The sequence below is a fragment of the Anolis carolinensis genome, chromosome 6 (assembly GCF_035594765.1).
Source record: "Anolis carolinensis isolate JA03-04 chromosome 6, rAnoCar3.1.pri, whole genome shotgun sequence".
Lineage (NCBI taxonomy): Eukaryota > Metazoa > Chordata > Lepidosauria > Squamata > Dactyloidae > Anolis > Anolis carolinensis.
Genome location: NC_085846.1, coordinates 41,426,839 through 41,447,020, shown reverse-complemented (window position 1 = coordinate 41,447,020; position 20,182 = coordinate 41,426,839). Strand labels below are relative to the sequence as shown.

The 20,182-nt window shown below is 41.0% G+C and overlaps 2 protein-coding genes across 3 annotated transcripts in view; one reads left to right on the top strand and one right to left on the bottom strand.

Annotated features, from left to right (window-relative positions):
- limd2 (LIM domain containing 2) overlaps positions 1–2,514 on the top strand; it is a 38,489-nt gene extending 35,975 nt beyond the window's left edge. For both annotated transcript variants that reach the window (XM_062957484.1, XM_003222379.4), the window contains exon 5: positions 865–2,514. In XM_062957484.1, the coding sequence (XP_062813554.1) occupies positions 865–1,024 (160 nt within the window). In that variant the 3' untranslated portion in view covers positions 1,025–2,514. The remainder of the gene's footprint in view (positions 1–864) is intronic.
- A 2,237-nt stretch (positions 2,515–4,751) lies between these two features.
- The window catches only part of map3k3 (mitogen-activated protein kinase kinase kinase 3), a 53,414-nt gene continuing 37,983 nt past the window's right edge, over positions 4,752–20,182 (bottom strand). The window contains exons 11-17 of the mRNA XM_003222346.4: positions 17,706–17,798; positions 16,979–17,170; positions 15,620–15,768; positions 14,759–14,890; positions 14,513–14,642; positions 12,749–12,926; positions 4,752–10,279 (exon numbers count right to left, since the gene is read on the bottom strand). Coding sequence (XP_003222394.1) covers positions 10,051–10,279; positions 12,749–12,926; positions 14,513–14,642; positions 14,759–14,890; positions 15,620–15,768; positions 16,979–17,170; positions 17,706–17,798 — 1,103 coding nt within the window. The 3' untranslated portion in view covers positions 4,752–10,050. The remainder of the gene's footprint in view (positions 10,280–12,748; positions 12,927–14,512; positions 14,643–14,758; positions 14,891–15,619; positions 15,769–16,978; positions 17,171–17,705; positions 17,799–20,182) is intronic.

Below are 20,182 nucleotides of genomic sequence, written 5' to 3'. Positions count from 1 at the left end.
AAAAAGATGAACCTGATTTGAAATTACTGTATCTCTGCAACCACTAACCGCCCATGAACTCTTAATTCTTGAAAGGATGGAACATAGAGTTTCAAAGGATTGCCCACTATATCCCTCTCCTAGCACACAAACAGCCCTTACCCATTCACAATACAGCAGCCCTGCAACATAAGGTCTAATGAGATATTCTCAATTGGTGGAATTATTTTTTAGATCTGTTTCTGGCTCAAAATGATTATTAAAAACTTGATAACTTTATAACTGATGAAGTCATTTTTGTGTGATTGTAATATGTTGCCATTGTGAAGTATGCTGCTTTGAAATTGGGTCCATAATTTTGAAACTCTCTGTATTCCTTTCCCTAGTGGCAACTGCTTCAAAGACTGATCATAGATCAGTTGGGAAAAGGATTGATCTGGAGGGATCAATCTCAAATAACACTTTTAAAATTTCTGTTTAAGCAGTTTTGACTAAGCAGTAAGTGAAAAGGTATTTTCCTTTCCCGTTCTGTAGAGGTAATTAAAAGAAATTAAGGGATGCAGCACAATGTATTTTGTGTGTCCTGCAATTAAGGAAATGCTTTACGAATGGGCAAAGTTATATTCTTGGATTACAGAATCAGGCTTAGACACATGACATGGTTGCTGGTACATTCGTGGAGTATACATTCTGTTACCAACTTAATTTATGTGGTGGATAGGAATGATGATTAGTGAGCTTGAGGGGAGCCATACTGCAAGCTTGAGGTAATACAACCAGAGATCTTTCCTCCATGATACAGCAGTTGTCCTCCACATTTAAGGAAAACTGCATGTCTTTAGGCCTTACCCAGTGGATTCTAACATGTCTCTTCCTTCTTTTCAGCTTGGGTAGTTATGCAGCTCTCCATGGGGAATTCTACTGCAAACCACACTTCCAACAGCTGTTCAAGAGCAAAGGCAACTATGACGAGGGTTTCGGCCGCAAGCAGCACAAGCAACTCTGGCTGCAGAAAGACGTGGAGAATGGGACTGATACAGCATGACCCATGGGCTCCCTTTTCCCCACATTGAGAGCCTTGATATGGGGATGAGCCGAGCTGATGGAAAAATCTTAGTCCTTGCAAGGGTAGCTGAGAGCAGGCAAGGCAAAGCAGGAATACAGGATGGGTTTTCTGGTTTTCATGGTTTTCTGTTGCTTTTGTATATGGGCTTAGAGAGGATCCAAGAACCTGGAAACAGCCCACATGGTGCTAGGAGTGGAGATCCTATGCAACTCTTATAAGTACAAAACCACTGCCTTGGTGGGGGCACACATCGTACTAGTGATGCAAGAAACATCCTGGGACTATTATATCGACCCTTTTTGGGACAGACTACCTACAACTGTGATTCAACCTCTGGTACAAGTTGTTGACCCAAAATCCATCCTTATTGTGCTTTGTCCTCTGTATCACAAAACATACAAAACATCATATTCTCCACTTATATACCCTTTAAGCAACCAACACAGTCCCCACAGAATAGTCTATATTTGGGGGAATTGCCAAGGTACTATTTTCTCTACCCTTGAACCTTCGGCCAAAGAGGTCTTTCCAGCAGGATTTGGGGTAAGGTTAAGCGAATTTAGACCATTGATCTGAATTGTTTTCAATTTCCTCCCTTTTAATCTCAAACACCCCAATTATTAGGCCAGATTAGGTGAAGGGAGGGATACATTTTTATCCGAGAGAACACATATAGTGGCCTTTAGGGGTGAACTGTGTATACTTGCTTTGGACGTTCTAAATAAGTGTGCAATGAGAACATGTGTGCTTCTTTAGAAGGTCCAAAGCTGCAGTTTTTCCTGAGATTCTTCACTCCACAGGTATAAGGTTATGATGCCACATTTAACTGCCATGACAACATCCTATGAAATCCAGGGATTTGCTGCTTAGGGATAAGTCAGTGGTTTTCAACCTGTGAGTCCCCAGGTGTTTTGGCCTACAGCTCCCAGAAATCCCAGCCACTTTACCAGCTGTTAGGATTTCTGGGAGTTGAAGACCAAAACATCTGGGGATCCACAGGTTGAGAACCACGGGGATAAGTATTTATAATTTTCCTCCAGAGACCTCTAAGGTCTCCCCATATCACAGACTCCAGGATTTCATAGGATGTTCCCTTGCAATTAAAATGGAACCACAATGCTGTATGCATAGTTTGAAAAAGTTTTCTTATGGTTAAAAATAAGGAACATTCCTGGAATTGGGGTGGGAGGTGGGTGGGACTGTTACAAAAGTGACTGAAATATGCATGCCAGTCCAGTTTGAACACAAGGTTCACTTGAATTACAAAATGAGATCCCAAACCGTGCACCCTGGTTTTCATCAGCTCTGTTCAGCCCATTCAGCCTTAAATCCTGGGGAAACATTCATTGTCTATCTTTTATATTTGCCTTTTTCGGTGGTATGTGGTAAGCTGAAGCACAAACTCGTGGTGTTGTGTCCAGAGTTGCGCTGCCTGCTCTTTTATTTTTGTAATATAAGTTTTCTGAGTCCTTTCTCGTTTCATGTCATTTTATGAAAGGGCTTGACAGGGGAGATGATTTTACACTTTGACTTCTGATACTTGAAAAAACCTTCCTACTAAACCAACTACTGGCATAAGCTCTGAATGAAAGCATAGCACAGCCAACACTGGATGTATCTATATTGCAGAATCATAGTATTTTGATTTCATTTTAACTGTCATGGCTTCATCCTACAGACTTTTGGGATTAGCGGTTGGGTCAGGCACTACAGCTCTCTGCCAGTGACTTTTAAACAAATCTACGAATTCTGCTGACACCACAGAATGGAACCATGGTAATTAAAAGTGGCTTCAGAGTGCTATAACTTGTGTACTGGGAATGTTATATACAGTAGAGTCAACTGGCACCATTGGAGATAGGTAGATGCCAGATAACTATAGTTTCTGTTTGCTTAAGAGTTACTATTAAACATAGTCCTAATACTCCATAGTATACCATACTCTGTGTTGACTTGATATTGAAATACAGTAATTAAAAGCAAATCAAGACAAAGGCAAACTTGCATTTCTGCTAAAATTGATTTCATTTTAAATTTTTATTCAAAGTATTACTTCTTCAATGTTTTTGCCAGTTGGTTGAGAGTTCTGGTTGCCTGAGGCCTGGTTAACTGAGGCCCCTACACTGCAATGTAAAATTCAGATTATCCGCTTTGAATTGGGTCATATGGCAGTGTGGACTGATATAATCCAGTTCAAAACAGATAATGTGGATTATCTGCTTTGATAATCTGGATTATATGGCAGAGTAAAAGGGGCCTGAGACTCTACTGTATTTAACAAATAAGTCTAAAGTTTAAGAAAAAAACTGAAGCCTTAGGCAGATAGCAATGTGGGGATGATTCACTTATCAGTATTAAGCTAAATGTCCTTCACATACACCCCCAATACTATTTTTGTGCCCCACATCTTGCAAAATCGTAGACACCCCCCCCCCCCCAAGTGTCTGTTTTTGGCAGAACGTTACCATTTCTGACTGGGTAAAAGATTCCCAATGGCCTTAAATAATAGCCCATAGTATTGTCTAGTCTTTGTGTTTGTGTTAGTGCTCACGTTTATATCCCCCCCCCCCCTTTTGTAAAATACAGATTGTGCGAGCAAAGAGAAAAACAAATCAATAAAAGACTGGAGATTTACATGTTACTCTAAAGTGTGTAGAAAGAGTAGGCATGAGCATCAGTTAAACTCACATGCTTGGGACTATAGGGTGTCGTCACCTTTAGATCAACCAACATTTAGATCAGGGGTCTTCAAAAAGTAAGGAAAGAAAGAGGAAATGAGTGAATGAAGAAAAGGGAGAGAAAAAAGGGAATGAAGAAAGGAAACAGAGGGAGGAAGGAGAAAGGGAAGAAGGAAGGAAGGAAAAAGAGGGAGGGAGAAAAAAAAAAGGAAGGTAGCTAGGAAACAGAGAGGGCAGGAAGAAAAGGAATGTAGGAAAAAGAGAGGGAAAGAATTCAGAAATCATAGTGTAGTGTAAGCCTACACTCTCCGACTTAGATGAAGACAAAGGCCAATCCCTTTAAATAAATCTTGACCAGAAAATCCTGTGATAGGGTTGCCTTAGGGTCGCTCTAGTCTGGAACGACTTGAAGGCCCACGACAACAATCCTAATTAACCTGAGCTATCTAATTAGCCAAAAGCGGGCCCACACCTCCCATTGAAATACTGGTAAGTTTACGTTGGTTAAAATTGTCCTTCATTTTAAATATTGTAGTTCTTTCATGCTTTTTGCACCATAAATAAGGTATGTGCAGTGTGCATGGGAATTTGTCCATGTTTTTTCAAATTGTAGTTCTTCCCCACAACTGTTGAGGGGATATGAACCGTCCATCTGCTTTTAAAAGTTGAGGACCCCTGATTTACAGATATAGTTATAGTCCACCTGCCAGCTTGTGACATGGACTTCCTAATGAAACATTTGAGGAAACCAGCTTCTGCTCACAATAGCTTCCACCAAAAAAATGCAGTTTGTCTTTAGAAAGTCACAGACATCATAACTGCTCTTCTAAGAGTAGGACATTGATTCTTATCCTTTCCACTTCACAGAGCAGGAACAACATAGATCACATTAAAGGCAGGACATACCAGGAAGATTTGTAGTAGACAGAACTCAGTAAAACTCCCTGCAGTATCACAATGAGGGCTTTCCATGCTGCTTCTGGAAAAGACAAACATTTACCGACCATACCAGAAAAGCTTACAAATAATAACTGAAAATGATATTTTATTGTAAATAATAGTTATACATTGGCCTAGCTTTGCACTGCAAGCTCTGGTCAGTATAAGTACTTATAAAAATTAGAAAGACACAAGTGGTTCAAGGTCTTCTGTACACTTCAGGTTATTCATGATTGCAAATTGCCCAAATCTTCCCCTTACAAATCAAGTTCTCATGGCATACTTTTGAAAATGTTATATGGATTTTTTCTTTAAAGCGAATCTTAAAAAAAAAACCTTTACTAAAGGCCATTTAAAATGTAAGGATTCTGTGGGTTTTAATTCATACTCTCAATGACTTTGTAGACTAGAGATGAAGAACATGTGGTCTACCAGAGACTGCTGAACTACATTTCCAATGCTCTACATTTCTGGCTATTTTGACTGAGGGTGATGGCAGCCAATCCTTCACAACACACTAGGGGACACTGAAGAGAGGAGAAAATTTTGTTTGAGAAAACTTCTTCAATGCAGAAAGGTCATTTAGATATGGCATTCCTTCCTGCAATAAGGATATAATACTGCAGTTCAGTAGAATACTGCTAGGTGAACCTGGAGTATACAGAATCGTCGTGCCAAGCCCAAACATCTTTGTTTCCTCACAAATTGTTACGATTTCATCTGCAAATTATCATTAAGAAATCTCTTCCCTTTCACCTATACTCATAAAGATCAGAAATATTAACTGAAAGCAAAAATGTAAGACTCAGGATGCTACCACAAACAGCCAAAGAATCAAATTTGCTAGACGGGAAAGAAAATGGCATTCTGACTGGAAACAGTTGGGCAAAATATATGCAACCAAAAGGGAAATTGTTTTTAATACAAACTGAAAATACAATTTCATTGAACTCAAAGAGTGACTTCTGAGTTAAAACAGAATCACACTCCAGCCCTTTTTGGTTGTTCACCCTCCATATCAGCTCTATCCTTGAGGAAAATGGGGGTGAGAATGCTACCTTTTACCAGTTAATTTTGTCACTCCCCTATATATCCAAAGGACAGCCACCTTTGCAAAGGAGACATGTCTCATTAAGACCATCTCAATATGTGAGTTCTCTAACCAGCTACATGGAGAGGTCTGGGTGAATATGGTAGGGTGCAGAGAGTGTGTGTGACCTATGGCTATGATTCCAGCCTGATCCAGAGCTCCATGAAGATCAGGATAACCTGCACTCTCCATCCTCCCCTTTGGATAAATGGCCCACTGACAGCACCCCTCCGGACCCCTATGTGAGCGAGACTGTGGTCAATGCTCTCTAGGGAAAGGAGAAGGCAAAGAAGAGGAAAGTGGAGATGGAGCAGGATCAGAATTCCATCACTGAAGAGGAGACCAAAAGGAGGCACCATGACATCGGAGGAGGCAGACCATCGACAGCATGAGCCCGTTGTAGCTAATAGAGCCCTGGTGTCCCTTGCGGTCAAGCTTGACACTCCAGATGCCATTCCTGGCCTTGAGGGTGCCTCCTCCTCCTCAAATGTCTCCTTTGCAGAGGCATTATCTATATCTAGCAGTCAATGAGACTAATGGAGAAAGAATTTGCATGCAAGAAACCAGCCCAAATACATAAAAGAGACCTATGTTTATTTTTTAGGGGAAACTATTCTTTCTCCATATTGCTCTGAGTAGCAACAATGCATGGATCTTTATCGATTACATGCAACAAAGCAAATGGCTTTCTCTTCCAGAATTCTTGCATTCCAGAATTCATATGGATCTGATAAGCATGAACCCAAGTCTGTTAAAAATGTAGGCTGAAATTCTGTGACCATACAGTGATCCAAGAAAGGATGGACAGTGACTCCATTTGAGACTGTTGGCTACCAATGTTTTAAAAATGATCTGCAGTAAATATTTCTGCATCTTACAAATGTATCCTAGACACAGAAAGTGGGATAAATGTCCTGGTGTTCTATATCACAATTTATTTCCTATTCATGTAAACAAATGTGAGATTTTCTCCTCTCCTTCCCCAACAGACCTGTGAGAAAACAAAGAGGCATTTTGGCTTGGCACATCTTATTATAAAACTATAATATTCTTTGCAAAACCAGCTGCTTCTCTTCCCTTTTTCAAATTCATAAATGTTTTAATTTCCTCCCTCCCCATCCCATTAACAGTTGCTGTACATATCTATAAAATCAACAAATTATGATATAAATAAAAAAGTATGAGGCATCACAATTTGCTGACATGATGTAAAAAGCTTAACAAAGAGTGATATAAATACATTTGTAAAAGTGCATCCATACATGTAATGCTTTGGCTAATTTCTCATGCTGAATCAGCAGCCTGGGTCCAGGTACTGAAGTATATCATACAAATGGGCAGCCAAGCCAACATAATCACATTCTTGGAGACAGGGAGGAAGTCTGATGTTGGGTATTTGTTTAATAACAGCATATACTACAAGGGAGCAGATGCATTTCAGGACATAGATACCTTCAAACTCCTCAAGCTATCTTCAAGATTTACAAAGGATACTGGCATGTTAGAAAATAAAAACAATGTTTTTTTTTTTTTTTGGATCTCAGCCTAGTTAAGGACAAATCATTCTACCTTGATCCTTGTGCTACACAAATGCAATGTCCTGGAAAGGTCAACTATTCCTGGATAGTGGCTTCACACCTTGCCAATGCTACAAGACTGCGAACCATTTCACCTTTGCTGTAATTTTATCCACTTCAACTGCATTCTGTTTAAAGGTACCTCTGCTGGTAGAAAGCAGTTCCTACTGTATTTCATCACATAATAACCACACTTTTATCCCCTTTTTGACATTATGCAATGAAAAAAAATCTGTGCTTAATTCACTCTTTTGTCAATTTTCCTTTTAAGCAGTGCTTCACGCAACTGAGTCAAAAAACACTGCAGCTGAATGTGACTGAAAGGGGAGGGGCAGGCAAGCAAGCAGCCAAGTGAAGCACCCTTACTGAACCAACAATGCGACTAGTATGTGAGGAAAGCAAAATACCAATTTTATGACTCCCCAAAAGGGATGCGAATATTACACGGTGACAATTATTATGCAATGAAATACAAGTATATTGTTGTGTACTATCAATCTGAATTTATCATGGGCTTTTCTTGGCAAGATTTGTTCAGAGGTGGTTTGCCTTTGCCTTTTTTTGAGGCTGAGAATGCAAATTGCCCAATGTTACCTACAGATTTGCCATGGCCAAGTGGGGATTCAAACCCTGGCCTCTAGGATCCCAGCCTGACACTCAAACCACAATACATTGCTGTCTCTCCACTGCCCAGCTTTGTTGCTAATAGGTGTTTAGTTTGCTTGTTTGTGGGAGTAAATGTAACTTTGCACAAATACGAACACCTTGATTTATCTTGTCAAAAATATCAAATCAAGGGTATTTTGGTTGCAACATAGGTGTCCAAAATGTATCAAGGGCATATGGAAAAACTTAATAAGCAACACAATATTCTTTTCAGCATAACAAACTGGTTACATTTTCATCTATTTTTGAAAATGAAATCTCAAAAATTTATGTAGAACTGGAGTTTCCCAAAGATTATAGCTCTTACAGAGGCCCTGCATGAACCTACTATATATTCGAAATCCAAACTTCTATAGCACAAACAAGAATATTTGTATTAGCAGCTCAAAGTTGGAAAGGGTCTCATAGGAGCCTCACAGGAGAGCCCCAAAACAATGCCAGGATTCATAATGAAGACCTAATTCAGCATTGGAAGTACATCCAAGACTAGGCTGAAAACCAAAAATTATTAACTGGAGATGAGGAAAACAGAGAATTCTGATAGATGCCTATTCATTATGAAATAGAAAGGTTCTCTGTTTAGGCTCAATAACAGTAATTCACCTTTCCCTGAAATAAATCTTGGTAGCACTGATATTTGTTTAGAAGGCTTGGCAAATCTAAGTATGGCACCAGTGGCATTCTGCTGAAAGGTGGAAGAAGCCATCTAATGGAGGTATAGAAGATTCCAATGTCTTTAGAGATTCAAGTCAATAAAATATCAAGGCTGCAGTGATAGCTCTCCAATGGTTTTTTATCAACTGTGAAAGACAGCTATCCATGATGCATGCCAAACATTTTTCACAATTCCATCATTTGAATGCATGTGCTAAAATAACCTATAAAATGATGTTCTATGATCTGAATAAATTATACAAATCATGTGTAATTTCATATATATTCTTGGTTTTGATCATTTGGCTTTTGCTATTAATGGAAGGGGCACTGAACATCTGCCCCAACCAACACCTGCTCAGTACCCCATGGCTTCTAGGAAGTCACAAGGCACCTTCCATAGTTTCAACATTTATAGTTTCTCTGCTGCCATAAAGACTAGAAACTTGCTTTTATTTTTTTAAAAAAATAAATAAAGAAGTTAAAAGTGTTGAGTCCCAGGATGCTGATTTTTGTGTGCCAGATAACTAAATTCTGTGTTAGCACACAGTTATTGCATAGACACAGAATGCACAGTCCTGAATTGCACCCTCAAACAGGCCAGTCCTAAATAATAATAATAATAGTAATAATAATAATAAAAAGCTTGATTCCCTCATTTTGTACAGGGAGCCTACACTCCTTTGGCCCCATTGTGCTTGCGTTCCATGGGAACCCCCTATTTCATCATCCAGATATTTGGATAAGAGAGGGAGAAAGGTAAAGAAATAGAAAGAAGGATCAAAAGACCTTGCCTCCGGCTCTTCGAGTTGTCATTATAAAACAATACTATTCACATGTTTACCCAAATCAATATTTTCTGAACACTTTCAGATGCTGAATACTTAAGAAAAATATATAATAATTATTATATATAATAATAATGGAGTGCATGTTCTTTGTGGCACTTGACTTGATAAGGTCCTGGGGAATTGTGAAACGGAGAATGAAAGCATGATCCCAACACATGCTTTTGTGAGTCTTAGCAGTCATCACAAATTGTAAGTACTCCTTTTCCACTTTGGCCAAGCATCTGGCACAGAGCTACATTCAAATTAGATGGCTCCCAGCTGGCTTCCAACTCATATATTCATGGAGGCACACCATGGCATCATGTCAGCACCCCAACAAGGTCAGAGATGTAAATGTATAGCTGCTGAAAACATCCATCTTAAAACGAAGATGTCAACCTAAAAAAACTGACAACCTTGCTTTCTTCTCACACCATGCCTTTCTAGGCAAATAGCAAAGCTGGACCAGCATTTGGGGCTGACACTTTGCTATGGCTGCTGGACAACCTCTTCAGAAAGTTGAGTGTCAAACCGCAGGGAGAAGTGCTGTTTGCAGTGGGAAGGGGAGAATTCAATATGGCAGTTGTGCAAAGGGATGCTGGAGCAGCTCTTCGGCTGAAGGTCTCTGCTTGGCTTCCACAAAGATCCGCCTTAGAAAATCTCGACAAGTTTCGGATATGTGAGAAGGCAGCTGGGGATTTGTTGGTTGCGTGGCAATTTTGAAAATGGCTGCCATGGCTTCATATTCCGCCCAAGGTGGTTTCTCTGTTAACATCTCCACCACAGTACATGCCAGGCTCCTGGAAATGAACAATACAAACAAAAGCTCATCTCATTTTAAATTAAATTTAATTAATTATATTAATTATATTAATTTAATTAATATAGTTAAAAGCTCAAATGAAGACGGCTACTTTTGCTATCTACTACAAGCAGGTTTAGAAAATGGAAAGCTTCTAAGCAGGAAAACTTGGAAGGCTTTCTGATTTTTTTTAACTGAATAGTTTCAGTTTCAGTTAAATTAGGAATACAATAAGCAAACAGTATATAGACTATCTTCCTACAACAAAACCCACATATTTTGCCATCTAATAAAGCACTGGGCCAGAGGCCAGCTTGAGAATCCTGTTTCACCCTGACACACACACACTGGCCTTAGGCCTCAAGTTTTGATCCTAAAAATAGTCACTGTCAGTGCAGAACTGGTATACAACCCTTGACAGCTACACTGAAAGGGGGAGAGGGAAGCAGAATTCTACAGCTATAGAACAGAATGTGCTCTACCAACAAAAATGCATCTGACTTTGGGCTAGCAGTTACCCAGAAGTCACAGTGTGACAGATCCCATTTCTAGGCTGGCACTGCAGTTCCTACCCTTGGACTCCCGTCATTCACCCTCCCCCTGGCTTCACTTAATCTTCTCTTGGATTGCGTATTTGGGCCTAAGGTTCAAACCCCCCTCCCCAATGGGGATCTGGGGCTTTGCTGTTTCATGAGCAGGTTGTAATGGCTGCTGTTTTCAAAATGGCAGTTACAGCTTACCAGGAGAGGTATCAATGGTTATCCTTATTTTCTCCTTGTTATTTATCCTTACTAGCATGCTTGCCTTGTCGATTTGTTAGAGATGGACAAACATGACCAGTTGATTAAGTAAGATAGAAAACAAAACTGTTGGAGAAGGGGGCAGGGGCTAAACAGCTCAACTGAAAACAAATTTTGGATCCTTCCATTCCAGTTGGAGCGTGGGGATGAAACCCAATTATTGTGGATTGTTCCTTCTTGCAAACCCAGGAATAGAAGTTTATTAGAACACAAAAACCAACATGTAAATCCCTATATATTCTACTCACTCACAGCTCCTCAATTCTCCCTTCTGCCTTGCTGACCTATTTTTGTTACAGGCCTTCTTGTTCCCTATCTTTCTCAAATTAAAGCTGCATCACTATGAAAATTTAACTCTATCTCTGTGTCAGCTTTTCCTCTATCTGGGATCTCACAGGGTCAAGCCTCTATTTTAGTAAGGTTTCTTCCCTGCAGGCCTTGCCTGCATTTCCTGAGCTGCGATTGGCTGTTCCCAGTCAGGCTTGCCCAGCTTCCCTTTCACACATGACAACCCACATCATCATTATCACCACCCTGTCCAGGTGAATCCTGAAGAAATACAATGCAGAAATACAAAACAAAACACACACACAAGCCCACCATAGTGATCAGAAACAGCAATATGGTTTGACGAGGCATAGAAGGAATGGCAAGGGGAGTCAAATTTTCAAAATGGCTTGCCATCTTGGTAAACTTATGTTGTTTTCCAAAAAATATGCAGATTTTACTAAGTCCACTATATATCATAGTCTGAATCATGTAGAATTTTGCAATTTTTAAGAGAAGACTAGGCAACTCTTGAGAACAGACAGCTGTACAGAGAGGAGACAATGAGAACAGGTAAAAAGAAGGAGAAGCTTCATACTTTATTATTCAAAACAGGGGTGAATTTTATTTCACTGCAACTTTGATAATCCCTCATCACTAGTTATGGCAGTCCGAGCTAATGGAAGTTGCAGTCCAATAACATGTTAATCTTTAGATGTCTGGCCCTCTAAGCTGCCTCTTAAGCACAGTGCTTAAAAATGTGGAAGAGGTAACCCAGGAAGCAGCCTTTGGTAGGAAGGAAACACCTCAAACATATACCAAGAAAGTTGCAATAATCAAATGAAATATCCTTTCATTTTTGCTCATGGGGACTATTTGGCTCATTGGTAATAACTGCATTTATTTTAAATTATTTATACACTGCTCTTCAGTCACAAAGGCTCTCAGAACAGTTTACATCATTACTGGACTCTTATGCTTACAATCTAAATACATAAGATACAACAAATTAGGAAGAGAGTGACCAGAGAAGAGATGACCATGAAGTCTACTCCTTAGCAGAGTTAAGGATGATTAAGATGACTGAACTTGCATTCAATGCTACTCCTATGATGCCTGTGCTTTGTATTCTTGCCACTGGAAACAAGTGTTCCACCCACCTAGAATAAGTGGTCTGAGCTTGAAAGAGAAAACAGTATTTTTTCCTTTTAAAAATCAAGTATTGCTTCCAAATGAACTGAATCCCTGATCATCCACACAGCAAGCAGAACACGCTACAAGACTAATGCAGTGTCAGCTGGCTGCAACGCAACACAGAGGAGAAAGTCTTTGCAAGTCATAAACTTAAATATATACGGAGCCCAAGGCAACAACATTGCAACAGAAAACTAGTTTCTTACCAGACATCAGCCTTTCGTCCATAGCCCTCCCCACTGATCACTTCTGGACTCATCCAATAGGGTGTCCCTGTGACAGAACGGATGCCAGTCCCAGACATGCAAATCGTCTGTAGTCGTTTGCTGGCCCCAAAATCACCAAGCTTCACATTACCAGCAGAATCTCGGAGAATATTTGCTCCTGAGTTCAAAAAAGGAGCAAAAACAAAAAGAGTGGCATGTGTACAATGCAAAATTCTGAGATGCAACCTGTAGTTTTCATTTAGTTTAAAACGCACAAAGTCTTATAGATTTAGTGTCTGACACAGATACTAGTGTTTTTTATATGAGTGCAGTACAAAAAAGACAGATCAGAACCGAAGGATGAATGTGTACTTAAGCAGTGTCATTACATTACTATACATTAAGTCACTTATCATTACAGGATGCTTATATAATATGAGCTAAATATATAAGGTTGAAAATGCATAAACTAAAACAAAATAATCTAACATTTGGACTGGGGTAAAGAACAGGTAAAAATAAAAACTATTTAAGACTACAGAGATAGTGTCCACCCAAATTCTGACTAAAACTCTGCCAACCAAAACAGAAAACAAAATAATGGTCCACAGACTGGAAATACTTCAAGAAAGGGAATAGCAGGGATGATGGTAATCACTGTGTTACAGACACCTATAGACAATGTGGTCGCTGTTGTCCATTTTTGGTAAAATATTATTTAGCCACTTGTGTTCTCTATTTTTATCAGTTTTATACTTATTTATGCAATGTTTTTGATAAAAAATAAATAAAACTGTTACTCTCACTTGCAAACAAAGTGACTCTCAATATTTTACAACAAAGATTTTATCATACATAGCATAAGAAATGTCTGGTGCAAAGTGGATTGAGAAAAAGAAGAGACACAAAGAATCATGCAATATATAATGGGTAATGGGGCATACTTATGAATCAGAATAGAATCAGCCTGTGCTTTATAAATTACAGTAAAGCATCTGACTATGTAGCTTTTGAGAAACCTCTGATTACAGCAGAAAATGGATGTGCCACAACATTTTATTGTTCTGATGTGCAATCTAGATTTAGGCTCATATCAGGACCGAATTTGGAGAAAAAGAATGGTTTCCAACTGGCAAGGTATTTTGACAAGGCTACATTTTACCATCTTGTCTCTTTAATCTAGTTGCAAAATATGTCATACAGAAAGCTGGATTGGACTCAGAAGAAGGGGGCATCAAAATTAGAAGAACATCAACAATTTAAGATATGTAGATGACACCTCACTATTAACAGAAAATAGCAAGGGATTAACAACGATTAACAAAACAGCTTTTACAGTTGAATATCAAGAAAACAAGAACAGTGAATAGAGACAGGTTATAGAACTTTAAGAAGGGATACCGAAATAGGTCAGTCATTTGCCTACTTTGTAATTCCAGTTCATGCTTCTTAGTACAATAGCAATTATGAGTTGTGCGGACCAGAAGTTCAACACCAACAAAATTATTGGTAGTATTTCCTAGGTAAGAAAGTTGTAAGTTGATTGCTACTGGAATAGCAAGGGTCAAAAATGTAATGCTATGCTACACTACGCAGCAATCACAAAAGTGCACTGCTCTGGATTCTGGATGCACTCTAACAAATCCTTTCATGTCAACATTTACTTCCTTTTTGAGATTTTGGACAGAAAAGGAACATGATTCTTGAAGCACAGCATACTAACATGTCTATATAAAAGATTCTTTCTTCAACTGTGTTGCTTACCCTTGATATCCCTATGTACAATCATGTTGCTGTGAAGGTAACAGACTCCTTCCAGAATCTGCCGAGTGTACTTCCGGGTCACATTTTCCGTTAGAGCACCATAAGCCTTCAGCTGGTCTTTGACAGAACCCTTCAGAGGAAAACAAGAAGGTACTGAAGAATACTTTAATAAAAAATGAATGTTGCAGCCCACTGTGGTCAGAAGCAGATTATTTCTACTTTCTGAAGTACCAAATCAATTCTTACCCCTGGCATATACTCCATGAAGATGCTCAGAGTCTTCTCTGCTCGGTCCCTCAAGCATCCGTAATACTGAACAATGCGCTCATGTTGGAGGTTCTTCAGCAACTGAATCTCACATTCCAATGCACTCACTTCCTGCAGCCATGAAGAAAACCACTTAATATACCATGTAAAGAAAAACCAAGCTGGCCTTTGCACAAACAGTCCTCTTCAGAGCAAGTGAGAAATAAACAAGATGTTTCAGAGAGAAATAAAAGTATGTTTAATTGGCCTAGCCCTTCTGTCTATGCTCTCTACTCACCCTTGTTTTGGTTTTGAGAAAGAGCCTGCAGTTTTATTAAACTAGTTTGCTACTTGGACTGAGCCTTAAAAAATGATTGAAACTCAGCTTACAAACCATGATCCTCTGTGGGCAAATCTGCAGAAACCAATAAGCCAAAGATCTGTGGTCTCATCATTTCTGCTTGCAGTGAGAGCAACTAAACAAACCATGGAGCATCAATTGCTAATTTGTTTTTCCATGTGATATAAACACAGGGAACTACTTTTCCTTGGCTTCCTTTTCTACTAACACATTAGAAAAACAAGCCAAGAACAAGCCATAGAATGAGAAGGGAGAACACCTCTTTTATAATGGCAAGTGCACAGTTTTCATTAGCACTTCTATTAACATAAAAATACAAGAAAACTGCTGCCTAATAAATAAAGGGAGGTTATTAATCAATTAATTTAAGAAATTACTGGATTATAAACCAGGTCAATTCATTAAAATATGGTTGCAGTGACTAGTAGAACAGGGAACATGATCTGGCAGAATGATATGGAAGCATACTGATGGTCATGACATTATAATTACACAAATACCTTGCTGGTTTCAGGGCTGTCTGGGTCAAACTGGACTTGCTTGGCAGCAAGTTCTCTCCCTGTATCCACATCGTAGCATAAATACACACGACCAAAGGCACCTTGTCCTAGGAGTTTTCCCCTTCTCCAGTTCACTGGAGCACTTGGAGCTGTCAAGCAGAAGAGCGTATTCTCAAAATGTTAACATGAATTATTTAGAATAGCTTAATCCAAGGGCCTCAAAATGATCAAGGGAGAAGTGCCTTCAGTCGATAAAATTCTGCTTGGGATGCCATTAACAGTTTTTTTTCTTCAATTTATAAAAACACCAATAGGGCCTTTGTATTTCACTGGCCACCTAAAAGTTCCCAGAAAATGTATTAGCATAACCAAATAGCATTTTCTCATGTTCACCTTAGCACTGACAAAACAGAAATGTTGAAGGCACAGAAAATGTTGCCCATTCCCTCCCCCCCCCAGAAAAAAACTGCGAATAATGTAAAATATATATGTAATAATAACCTATTTTAAGCATCCTAAACCCATATTACTACTTTGGAAATGAAATGCATTATTTAAAAATGTTTCCCCAAGTCAGAAGTAGCCTCCAATGTATACCGTGTTCCCTCACTTATCGCTGGGGTTAGGTTCCAGGACCATCCGCAATAAGTGAAAATCCACGAAGTAGGGACACTATATTTATTTTAATATGTATACACTATTTTAGTAGTTAAACACTATTTTAAATTTTTATCAACCAACTGTGTGTTGATAAATCACCTCCTTCTCCACCTGTTGCCGCTTGGGCTCCTTTTCTCTCCCTTTGGCTTCTCCTTCCCCCCTTCCTTAGGCTGTAAATTTTAATTTTTTATGATTTATAATAGTCTTTTAGAGTTTATTGAAAAACCGTGAAACAGCGAATCCGCGAAAAGTGAACCGCGAAGTAGTGAGGGAACACTGTATAGGTTATACTTTGCAAATACACTTGTGCCTACTCAGAAATGGAAATGAAACTAACTCCTGAGTAAATGTAGATCGGTCCTTCAGTCTGTAGTAGCAAAGGGGTAGCAGATGCAGGATGCTGGCTGCTACTGTTTAAAAACCAGAGGTCACCAGGACAGGGCCAGGAGAAATTCACAAAAAATCAAACACCCTGGCAGCACTTTCCAAGCACAAACATGGATTTTGTATGTGAGTGCTACATGTCTCTACAGCAGACACAGTATCCATTATTCTCCAGTGCCCTAGCCTTGTATGGTGAAGGTGACCACAAGGTCCGATTAAGGGTGATAACTACACACTTCCTTTTATCGATCTTGAATGTCCTGGTAAATCATTCTATGGTGTTTCCTCTCTCAAATTTTAGGACTATTTCCTTACATTTGGTTGGGATGTTCCTCTCCTGTACAGTGAGAGTATTCTCACTGTCAGCACTTCGCAAGCGCCCACGAGGGTCGAGGTACTGCACTGCCAGGCCCAGATTCTCCCCATTGGTGCTCAAAGAGCGACTGGAGGGCACCAGTGTGAAGAGGTTGCCCTGGTGCCGTCGAATGCGGGGAAATGTCCTTCGGCCTGAAAAGTCAACAAGAGTCAGAGAAAAAGAAGTGAGGTTTGCAAATAAAACAATCCTGCAGCAAATAATCCAAAAACTAGGCTTTTTTGGGGTGTGTGCGTGTGCAAAACATGAAACCATCTGGGGCTTAAAAACATTTTATCTAGTGATTACTTCTCAGAATAAATCTGGTATTCTGATACTTTCACGACACACGTTTTTCTCACGATATAGCAAAGCTTACTCTCAGTAGACATTACATTCATCTCCTTATACCATGCCAGTAGTCAGGGATGATGCAGCATGATTTCCATCACCCATCTCTTTATTTTCTCTAGCTATTTTACTACAGGAAAAGATAAAGCAAAATGCCAACTCACTTATAATCCTTTGCCCACGTCCGTCCCTCTACACAGGTTCAAAAGGAGTAGAAGGATTAGGAGAGGGAGGGGGGTTGGTAACTGAGGAAGCTGATAAGTCTCTTTGGAAGAAACATGGCCATCTTATCACTAAGATTAAAAGCAAGGTGCTTTACAGCAGCAGAAGCACACTCACCGTCATTGTAATCTTTATGCTGCATGGAGACATGGTAACGTCGAGGGTATGTTCCACCTTTCTCTGCTCTGTCATAGATTTGATTCTCACGATCTAGAATGGAGACAAAGTAAGGTAGCAACGTTTTATTAAATAGATATAGGAGAAGGACAGGTTGCTCACCTGTAACCATGTTTCTTCGAGTGTACTCTGTGAATTCACACTAATGGAGAGGCTGCGCCTGCGCAGGTCCCAACGGAAACTCTTCCCAAGCTGAAGTTCAAATTTTGGCGGTAGCCACGCCCCTCCGTCCCCGGAGGGCATATAAGGCAGCCCTCGGCGTCTCCTCCCCAGTTCCTACGCCGCTAAGGCAACGAGAAAGGAAGAGGGTTTGCCAGAGGGGAAGGAAGGGCGGGCTTGTGTGAATTCACAGAGTACACTCGAAGAAACATGGTTACAGGTGAGCAACCTGTCCTTTTTCTTCGTGTACTCTGTGAATGCACACTAATAGAGACTAGCAAGCTTAGGTCTTGGAGGCGGGCTAAGCAAACCCTGACAATGAGAAAACTGTCCAAACATATGTTTATTAACATCAGAACATGGTCCGAGGACCCAAAAAAGTATTGCATCAACACACGCCAGACACCGAGAGCAGCCCGGTAAGGCATGATATAACCCTCTAAGAGCACATGTGCAAGTAGGAACATCATTTCCCAAAGGGGGGAAAGGCATTTGTAAATAAGGCACAAATTGTCAAAAGAGCAGTGCAAACATGTAACGGACAGGAGAAACACAAAAAAGGGTTGCATGAGAATAAACACCCGCAGAGAAGTCATAAATGCATAAAGTTAAGACAAGCATGAAGATAAAACTGCCCTAGCAAAGGCTGAATCCTTCAGAGTTCTTTGGTCTACCCTATAGTGGGACACAAATGTAAGGGGGTTGGACCAGATCGCTGCCCTGCAGATGGAGTCCAGGGGAATGCCCCTCAGGAAGGCAGTCGACGTGGAGAGGCCTCTCGTCGAACGCGGGCGAACCGACGGAGGGGGTGGGCGTTTGGCCAGTTCATAGGCCAGTTCAATGGCCTGAGCAATCCAATGGGACAGTCTTTGTGAAGAGATAGGATTCCCCAGCTTATCTGGAGCATGGGCCACGAAAAGTTTAGGGGTCTTTCGAATGTCCTTAGTACGGTCCCGGTAGAAGAGAAGTGCTCTACGCACATCAAGGAGGTGCAGTCTCCGCTCAAGGGGAGACGAGGGGTCTGGAAAGAAGGCAGGAAGGACAATGTCCTGGTTAAGGTGAAAGGCCGAGACCACCTTGGGAAGGAAGGTGATGTCCGGACGGAGAACGGCGCGGTCGTGATGAAAACGGAGGTAAGGTTCATCGACCCGAAGGGCGGTCAGCTCCGAAGGCCTGCGCGCTGAAGTTATGGCCACCAGGAAGGCAACTTTCCAAGACAGGAGACGAAGGTCGGTCGAAGCCAATGGTTCGAAAGGAGAAGCAGTGAGCTGGGAAAGGACGAGCTCGAGGCTCCAACCCGGAGTAGGAGGCTGAGACGGCGGGCAGATGTTATTATAGCCTTTCAAGAAGGTTTTGACAAGGTGATCGGAGAACAGCGATGGTCTACCATGTTGTTGAAAACACCAGGATAGAGCGGCCAGGTAAGATTTCATAGAGGCAAGAGAAAGTTTTTGATCTGCCAGAGACATAAGGAAGTCCAGCACAATCGGTATCGAGGTTGGGAAAACAGTAATTTTTCGAGAGCGAAGAAAGGAACGAAAGCGAGAAATTTTATAAGTGTAGGCCTTGGTTGTAGCCGGCTTGTGAGCTGCGCGGAGGACCTCCTGTAGGTTCTGCGGGAGGGAAGTCAGGCGAGAATCCTCCAAGCAGTGAGATGTAGAGAGGAGAGATCCGGGTGCAGGATCTGGCCGTTCTCCCTGGACAAGAGATGAGGTAGAAGGGGCAGAGTGAAGAAGGTCGCTTTGGAGAGGCGAAGAAGAGCCGGGAACCAAGATTGACGGGGCCAGGCTGGAGCTATCAGGATCGCCGACATCGGTACCGACCGGAGTTTTTGTAGGACCCTCGGTATGAGAGGAAAAGGCGGAAAGAGATAGATCGGTTCCGCCGACCAGTCCAGAAGGAAGGCGTCTCCCAGGCAGCCCGGAGAGGAGGATGGGGGAAGTCTCGCACCGTACCGAGGCAGTTGAGCGTTCTGAGGAGAGGCGAAAAGGTCCAGAGTGGGAAAACCCCATTTGAGAAAAAGAGAAAGAAGAGTCTCGGGGTCGAGCATCCACTCGTGGGAGGAAGTCGTCATCCTGCTGAGGGCGTCTGCCAAGTTGTTCTGGGTCCCGGGAAGGTGAATCGCCGAGATTAGAATGTTGCGGGCTATGCACCAATACCACAGCTGGGAGGAGAGAAGCATCAGCTTCCTTGAGCCCGTGCCGCCCTGTTTGTTGATGTAGAAGACTGCTACTGTGTTGTCTGATTGGATGAGGACA